An 8,896-nucleotide genomic window follows, 5' to 3' on the forward strand; every position below is an offset into this window, starting at 1 on the left:
TCTCATGATAAAAATGAGAGGAGGGAGTACCTACCTATCGCAGGGAAAAGTATATATAACATCCAATCTTACTACTTTAGAGGGTTTGCACGAAGATATTATACTTCCTCAGCTCTGTTCTCTTTGCCATTTGGAACATTATCGAATTTCGCATAAACTAGTACAGTTCCTTAATAATTGTAGAAATATTTCACCTTACATGGAAGAGAGAAAAGAGGAGAGAGGAGGCGAGGAACAAGATGAGATAAGGAGGATATTGGTGACATGTGAGTCTCAACTCAACGAGTAAACTGCGGTTAACATGCTATGTTAGTAAAAAAAGCGCTTCTTAAATCAACAAAGGAGTAAATTTACATAGATTTTTAAAGATAGGGGCGACATTATACCCGGTTTTGTGGTTGAGGAGGGTAATTCCATCACGAGTAAGAATGAGGAACGAGTAATAGACTTATTCGAACCAACCTGCTGATAAGAAACAGAAGAAGAAACCAAACGGCCCGGTCCGTCAGGGAGCAAACCAGCGAGCGCCTGCAAGAAACCGGCCCGACAGTATATGATGGGCCGAAATCTCGTGACAGCCCGGGGCCCATGTAGTGTGTCGCCGGCTTGCGTCCGCCGCCGCCGCCTGACCGAAAGCGACGCAGCCATGGCCGGAGCTGCTGCCGATCGCCGCCGCGCTCCCCTCCCCTTTCCCCACATTCCGGCGGCCGGCGCGGCCGGCGGGCCCACTTCTCGCTCTCGGTGAGTGCTCTCCTCCTCCTCCTCCTCCCGTTCCCCACTGCTTCCCGGTCCCCTTCTCGGTGAGTGTTCTGTTGTTCGAGCGGCGACTGTTGGCGTGACCCCGCCGAGGGCCGAGGCGATGGCGGCTTCTCGTCTGCTCGGTTGGTGGATTCCATAGTGCCCGTTCGTGTGAGCCATTTAGCTAGGTATCTCTTCTTCAGTTCTCAATTTTCCCGCTTGGGCGAGGTTTTCGCTCTGAGCTTAGCTTGGGTTTATGCTCGTATTCAGTTCTACTGCCGGAATATTGATGGAGAAAATATTGATATTGCTAGCATGTTCAGGGTATTAGGACAGACAACTAGGCAGAAACTGTCATATATTAGTTTTGTCCTTTTTCTCCAATTCTTTCTGTGTAATATTGATACATTATGATCTGCTCCAGCAAGCTAATCCTCTAAAATCACTGCAATAATTTTTCACCCTTTTTCGTATCGTAGCTTAGAAATTAGAATCTAAGCTGAAAACATCATAGATGTTCTGAAGAACTACACTGATTTTTTTTTCTCTTGCTATGGTTGAATGATTGATTTTTTGTTTCTTCACCTGTATCTCTTTCACAGTGTGTTACACTTACACAGCCAAGCCAACAGCCACTCCAAGTGTTATTGCTACTACCCCGCTTTAGGTTGATTATTGTTGGTCGTGCTGCTACGTTATTCCAATGTTGGCAAATTTACTGTAGAATGCGATGTTCAGCTGCCGAAGAATTGTCCTTCTGCTTCAACCCGCTTGTAGATGTGATTTTTATCGAATCTTGATGCCTAACCGTGCGCAGTACATCAATCTAAAAAAATAAACAAAAATACCTCATGGATCGAAGAACTAACCCTGTATGTAATGAGAAATTGATTCTTACCTTATTAACATCTGAATTATATTCTGGAAAGTTTTCAAAAATCCCTGAGCCATGTTAACATCCATATTAAGCAACATTGACCTCTATCAATTCATGGAACTATTTGCAGCCACTATACACAGGCGAGCTTCTGTTTGAAGTGACATCTGTTGAATAGTGTGAACTTCAGATTTTAAGTTTTAGCATACAAGTAACATGAATCTGTGCCCTCATGCTTTCGTAATGCCATCATCATGCTCATGTCAAGAAAGATAGGATTTAAATAACTACTCAGACATAACCAAGTATGCAGGAACTCATCTTTTCTCTTCTGTTTAGCAACAAACCATGTTTGGAAAATCGATCTTTCTATTTTTTTGAAGAAACACCAAGGGAGCTAATATTGTTCATTAATAACAGAGGGTTTCAAAACACTCAAGGAAAACTGTTTTTCTGAAGAGCAAATTAGAAAGTAAAAAACTGTTCCCTCAAATTTGGTATTAGATCTGCTTGCAAATGAATTGTGTTATTAATTTCCCCTTTCCATAGGAGTTATTTTTATTTGAGTTTGCAATGACCTATTTATAACACTGATTATGCAAAATCATCCCTTTGAAGCCTAGTTGCTACTTCACTGTGACCTGATTAATAATCTGCTATATCGTTTGTCCCCTTCATTCATCTTTCCTCCACTAATTATGATGTTAGGTGATCATTATTTATATTATCTTTAACACTAGGGTATTTTAAAAATCTGAATGGGCTCTAAGAAGGTCCTGTTTACGATTGTTATCTTTGTGCACATCTACTTATTTCACATCTACTTATTTCATTTTCATGCATTTCTGCATGTGTCTAACTGACATATTTCTATAACGTACAGTTGCAGATACACCTAATATTACAGTACCTCCAAGCAGCCACATCATATGGTCATCTTTACCAGTTCTTGTTTGACATTCCTTCTTTAAACATGCAGGTACATCCAAAACTGGCAATTGAAGTGAACATTCCCACATAAGTACAAATGTCCATGGCACATAGACAAATTGTTAGCCTGTAAATTGTCTTTACCAGCTAGAAATTGATGTGTAGATTATGGAACCTTCTTTTTTCTAATTGCTTTTCAGGACTGGTCTTGCACAGTAATATTTGTCCCATTGCATTTATCAATCTAGTGTCTGGTTACTTTATGTCAACATATTTGTATAGGTGACCGATTCCCATTTGTTATTGCCACGTGGAAGAAAGTCTCTATCAAAAGCTGTTTTTGTGGGAACCCATGGATGTCAAGTTGCTAATGACAGTTGTACTATGTTGAAATAATCTGATTTTTTTTTTTTTTTTTTTTGCAATCAAGGGGAACCTACTGGTTACTACTAGGTAGACTAAACCAGCTTAATGCATTTGTAAAGGCTAAAGGGTTGTCCCTTAAGGGTAAGCCTTCACATTATTTAGAAACAACACTAGGGAAGATTTTCTCCATGCATTCTCTCTACCACTCTCTATAACATTGTTATACCTTTTAACTTCCATCATACCCATCAATCACACTGTTATCTTGTATCCATGGATCTATATGATGTATACATCCTGATTCCTGAGGGATGACTTGGCCTCCAACAGTTGTTTTTGCTTTCTTGTTCTTCTTGGTTCACAAGTTTAGGTTGTATCTTTCATGTGGATTGCTGATTCCAGAATCTTCATCTCTCCATATCATCATATGTCCTCATTGGTATGTGAAGAGATATCTTCACCTTGTTGGAGATGGCATTAGACAATGATCTATGCTAGCTTGGCCCATGGTAGGCCTTCCATTCTGTCAGTCAAATCATCATCATTAGTTCGTATCTTTTATTTTGAATGGGCTGTTATCTTCTCTTTTTTTCTTGATTAGCTAATCTTAAGAGGCCCATGTCTGCCATATTTAAAAGTATCAAGTGAAATCGTTATGCTTGTTGCTTGATTGCAATGTCTAGCTCAGTAATTGAGCTGTAAAATAGGCTTTAGACTCACTGCCGTCTACCTTGTAGGTAAGACACGTAATTTGTTTCCTCATTTCTTTAATCCATGTTTCTTTACTTTCCTTCAGGATCTTTCCTGTTTGGCCCATACCAAATCGAGCAGTCCTTTTCCATGCCTGTATTCAAGTGGGACGTGATCAGCTAGCTCCAGATTCTCCTTAGCAAAAGGTGAAGAAAGAAAAGAAAAGGTGAAGGAAAAGAAAAGTACCACTAAGTCAATATGCCAAAGGTCTTCCCTCATCAATACATAAGCTATTTCGTCTGGAACTTGTGGAAAGAAAGAAGGGGAGAATAAAAGTGCAACATGGAACAGATTTGCATCGCTGTGCATGGTTACAGTTGAAATTTTTGGTACCATTTATATGGTTTCTAAGTACTGCCGACACATGTGGTTTTCCCATGCCTCTTTGTATTTATTGATAAGAAAGGAGCATGCGGAAACTCAAGAATACAAAAAAGTCGATCTACTTGCTTGTATAAATGAAGACAATAATTTTTTCAAAGGAAACAAGGTAAACTCCGGAACATTTCTATACATTTTTCTGCAACTTAAACCCAACTCGTCTCTTTTTTCCCACTGCACTACATTTTCTTTCAACTGAAGAATTGCTCTTTGATGTTCATTCATGTCTTACCAAAAGAATGCATCTATGTGAACACTCACAATAATTTATCCACAAACAACTGAGTACACTGTAAACGTATCTCTGAAGAAACATTGTGCTTCCTAAGCTTTCAACTCTCAATTTTCATGTGGTGCTCTGTTCCCTGCATGCTGGAACATGGTTCCTAGATATTCTCAAAAGACAAGGACATCCTTTGCAAATCCTTGTCATACATATCTGATACTACTGGAAGATGTTGCTGTGGCAGCAGGTTTTGAGACCAAGCTGCACAGAGCCCCTCCATGTTGAATTGGCTCTCTGCTTTGACAACGTCTTCATACAGTGACTGGCTAAGGTTCTGCATGGGCGCTGGCATCTCTGAGAACGTTCCATGGAGCAAGTCAGGCCACTTGAGTTCTTCCTCTAGTTGTGCTTGGCTATCCTTTTCTGGTGCTAAATCTGACCATGGGAATATGTTGGTCTCCAAAAGGGAGCTTGTGCTTTGCAGCTCGAATCCCAACCCGTTGTTACCACTACTCCCTGTACTGCTACTGCTGCTAGGATTGTTGGTGTCCCAATAGAATTGGGAATTGTGGATGCCAGTGCCTCGAGAGTTTGCATTGTCTGGTGATGGATTAAGGCCTGTTGATGTCGAGAGAGTTGATGGTGAAACTGGGGGCATCACAGTGGAAATTGTGCTGCTACTGGACTCATTCTGGTTATACCAGAGTGAATTCCTGTTTCCAACGTCCATGCTGTTAAAATCATTATTGTAGCACAACAGCTGCTGGAACGGGAAATTGGGAATTGGGCCAGATGAACGGCAGCTAGGGAGGTTCTCATGGCCAGAAGTAAGCTGGTCTAGAAATAGTTCCTTCGGTGGCACCTTCAGACGTGCCAAGCCCGGAGCTTGTGTGCGAGGTTTAGTTACCTTCACTGGCAGCAGCTCTGATGATTGCGCCGTCTCGCTCAGAAGATGGCTCAAGTTGTGAAGAGCAACGCCACTAGATGGGTCAACATCGCTGGATTCAGAGGTCCTGTCATTGCTGATGGTGGGAGTTGCTTTGCTTCGATCAACCTCGGCAAGGGGCTTGTGGGTGTTTGGGTCAATGCCTTTCTGCCGCAGCTTCTTCTTGATGCATGAATTCCAGAGATTCTTGATCTCATTGTCAGTTCTTCCAGGCAGCCGTGTTGCAATTTGAGACCACCTGCTCATTGATGTGAAAAAAAAGGCCATAATTAGAGGAGGCTCGATTTGATGAGGTAATTAAATCCTAAACTCTAGCAGTGCAATTGAGTTCAAATTTACCTGTTTCCCAGAACAGCATGGAGCTCAACGATGAGGTCCTCTTCCTCCTGAGAGAATGCACCTCTCTTTAGGTCAGGCCTCAAGTAGTTTATCCATCTCAGCCTGCAGCTTTTGCCACATCTCTGAAGCCCTGCAACAATTCGTTTGATTGCTAAGATTTCAGGGGAGACTTGAATTGACTGAGAAGAAAGAACACAAAGTGGATAATCGACAAGAATAAAGTGCAGAATATTTTGATGCTCACCTGCAAGTTTTGGAACGGTGCTCCAGCAGCCATGGCCATGCTTGGTTATGTGGTTCATGAGCTTCTCATCCTCCTCAGGTGACCAGAGCCCCTTCCTCAGCTTCTGCTTGTAGCAGCAGGAATGTCTCCCCATTGAATCAATGCAGAAACTGAAGCTATGCAATCTGCACAGCTTGCCCTCCCAAGAAACTTCCACAGCACACAACACCTACACAGGTAATCCTCTTGGTGATTCAGTGCTCAAGAGTGGGATTGCTGCGAGTGTACAGTCTATAGTGGCTCATATATTGGTGCTTGATAGGATGGAAGCTTATGGCAGAGTGGCAGCAACAAGTGGCTCAAGATATCAGGATTTTGGAGGAAGGCATAGGTAGGTTAGAGGGCACTCTTCTCCTTTTCTTTGCAGGCCTCCCTCCCCATTTGCCCCTTCTTTTAAAGCTGGTGGTTGTGGGAGCTTTCTTCCCTTTGTTCTCTTAAGCGTGTGCGTGCGTGGGCTCCTGTCTTATCATCCCCCTAAGAATCTTTGTCCGTTACAAAACGTCGGTGGGGTTGTACCTCCACTTGTCTCTTTACATTCTAACTAGCATGATGGCCCGCGCAGATTGCGCGGCTAGCATCATTATATTTTCTCTCATATAATAGCATATATGTTTTCTCATTATATTATTCAAATATATTAAAATAACAACATAATTTTAAATTTTGCAATAACTTTACAAAACTACTAATGTGTAATATTCATATTGCATTTTATATACGTGTTAGTTATTAATTATTTTTAAGATAAAATTTTAGTTATTTGTAAATTATATATATTCCTATATGGACTCTAGACTCGTTTTTTAATATTTCTTTTTTCTGTAAATTGTATTTCTATATAGACTATATGTTCTTCTTCTAATATTATTTATTTTTATTTCTGAAATTTTATTATTTCTAATTATATTTCTATGTGGACTCTAAACTCATCTTTCAATATTATTTAATTTTTAATTTCGAATTCCTATATTAGCATTAAACTCTTCTTCCCATTTTTTCTTAATTTCGAATTTTAACTATTTGTAAATTGTATTTTTATACGGACTCTAAACTCTACTTTTAATTTTATTATGTTTATTCCAAATTTTAGTTAGTTTTAAGTTTCTATATAGACTCTATACTCTACTTCTAATATTCCTTATTTTTAATTCCGAATTTCAGTTATTTCCTAATTGTATTTCTACATGGACTCTATACTCTACTTCTAATATTCCTTATTTTTAATTCCGAATTTCAGTTATTTCCTAATTGTATTTCTATATGGACTCCGGTCTCCTCTTCTAATATTCCTTATTTTTTAATTCCGAATTTCAGCTATTTCCTAATTGTATTTCTATATGGACTCCGGTCTCCTCTTCTAATATTCCTTATTTTTTAATTCCGAATTTAAGCTATTTCTAAATTGTATTTCTATATGGACTCTGCTTTTTCTTTTTCTCCGATTAATGTGAGAATTTTTAGGCCATGAGAGCGAACGTGGAGGCTCCTTTTTCTATTCCTTTAATTATATAATAGATTACTGTGACTTAATTACCGCAGCCTTTTTGTTAGAGGGAACTCTTGATAGCTCACCCTTCCTCTACATATCAGGTATGTTACTTTTTGCACAAGCCAGTTAAAAGTAAAGGATGTTTTGTCAAAGTTACATAATTTGGAAAAGGATTAATGTTGTTTCTCGTGTGATTATTGAATGCGACCTGCAGCAGCTAGTCCATCGCTGCTACTATGAGCTTTTTTTTCCCTCAGCAACCTCTGCGTCATGAGTATTCCATGCAGGGAAAGCGCACTGTTGGTGAAGTTCTCTCTTTTTTTTTGTGATTCTCATTAAAACCCAGTTTGCTTGCATCTATCCTTAGATTTATAGTATATCTGCATGTTTATAAGCTTCTGTACCTCTTATCTTCAAATGCTGTGCCAGGCTAAAGTACATACCATGTTTCACCTTTATTTTTCAGGAAAGTCAGTGGATCACTTCTTACCTGGAGAAAGCTTTGCATCAATCATCGAGGGGCGGCAACTAATGTTTGTATCCCAGGACAGAAAGAATCTTCCCTTTTCTTTATCTCAAGCAGCCAGCTATGTTGTTTTTCTTTAGGACCTCTGAGTTCCAATCACAAATCTGTGCTCCAATCCAAGAAGATCATCTCTGGCACCTCTCAAGATGCTAAGCAATCAGCTGTGAGAACCAGGCCTATGCTGATGATTGCTTTTGCAGAGTTACAAACAGCATGATTTCCTCACTGGCCGTATTCTCGCTCAGAAGCAAATCCCAATAACACCAGGGCACATGTTTAGTAGCATTGGTCTGATTATTATGGAGAGAAGTGTGCTTGTTGTTAAAATTTTTTATGGTTATAATGCCGAAAACTCCAGATGATGCTTGGTTTGCAAACAGAACAGTGGAGGTATAATAATCTCGATGAGGTGGCTAACCCAGGCAATTTTATTTCTTATCCTTGCTTGGATGCCTGAAAGAAAAAGGTTTGATTCTTGACTTGATGATTGGAAGATACAATGGCACCTCTTGGTGCCCATGTGATTGTGGATACCCTTCTGATTAAACAGGCGCAGAAACTATTATATGGAATTGTACATTTTATAATCCGGACGATCTGTACAATTCGGCCTTTTCATGATGCTCCGAAGCTTCCCTTGTTCTTTTCTGGAGATTTTCTGCACCTTTAGACTGACCTGATGATAATAAAATTATAGTATTTGTTTATGTGTGTACATGAAGATTACAGTAGGTTGTGTGTTGTCGGGGTCACCTTGCAATTATGATAAACAGTTGTGCATGCAATTGCTAATTGTTTTTGACAATGTATTCTCTTAATAAGTGGAGGTTTTTAGTCATTCATGGACTTAGCTATCACTCATTATCACCACAATTTCTTTCAGAGCTTCCTTCTCTTGCTCTAGATGCATGTATATGCAAAAGAACAGTTGAATCAAGAGAATATCTCCATGGAGAAGAAAGGACATTCCTTTTTTCTTTTTCTTTTTTTTTTGCTCTCTCTTGGTGCTAATTTGTTTGATTTTTCATTTGCTTCTTGGATCCCA

The 8,896-nt window shown here is 39.6% G+C and overlaps 1 protein-coding gene and 2 long non-coding RNA genes across 3 annotated transcripts; 2 read left to right on the plus strand and 1 right to left on the minus strand.

The window, feature by feature from the left end:
- Positions 1 to 599: 599 nt before the first annotated feature.
- On the plus strand, positions 600 to 4,198 carry LOC9268070 (uncharacterized). The gene is made up of 3 exons (XR_001543833.3): positions 600 to 741; positions 2,499 to 2,594; positions 3,708 to 4,198. It is a non-coding gene; the product is annotated as an uncharacterized lncRNA (long non-coding RNA).
- LOC4327914 (transcription factor MYB61) lies at positions 3,932 to 6,260 on the minus strand. Its single transcript, XM_015771623.3, has 3 exons — positions 5,798 to 6,260; positions 5,554 to 5,683; positions 3,932 to 5,452 (listed from the first exon to the last, which is right to left on the minus strand). Exons 1-3 carry the CDS (start codon positions 5,928 to 5,930, stop codon positions 4,429 to 4,431), a joined length of 1,287 nt encoding a protein of 428 aa, XP_015627109.1. The 5' UTR covers positions 5,931 to 6,260; the 3' UTR covers positions 3,932 to 4,428.
- A 1,027-nt stretch (positions 6,261 to 7,287) lies between these two features.
- LOC107281754 (uncharacterized) lies at positions 7,288 to 8,224 on the plus strand. The gene is made up of 3 exons (XR_001547556.3): positions 7,288 to 7,426; positions 7,540 to 7,628; positions 7,792 to 8,224. It is a non-coding gene; the product is annotated as an uncharacterized lncRNA (long non-coding RNA).
- The last annotated feature ends 672 nt before the right edge of the window (positions 8,225 to 8,896 follow it).

Source organism: Oryza sativa, chromosome 1 (assembly GCF_034140825.1).
Source record: "Oryza sativa Japonica Group chromosome 1, ASM3414082v1".
In the NCBI taxonomy this organism is placed as follows: Eukaryota; Viridiplantae; Streptophyta; class Magnoliopsida; order Poales; family Poaceae; genus Oryza; species Oryza sativa.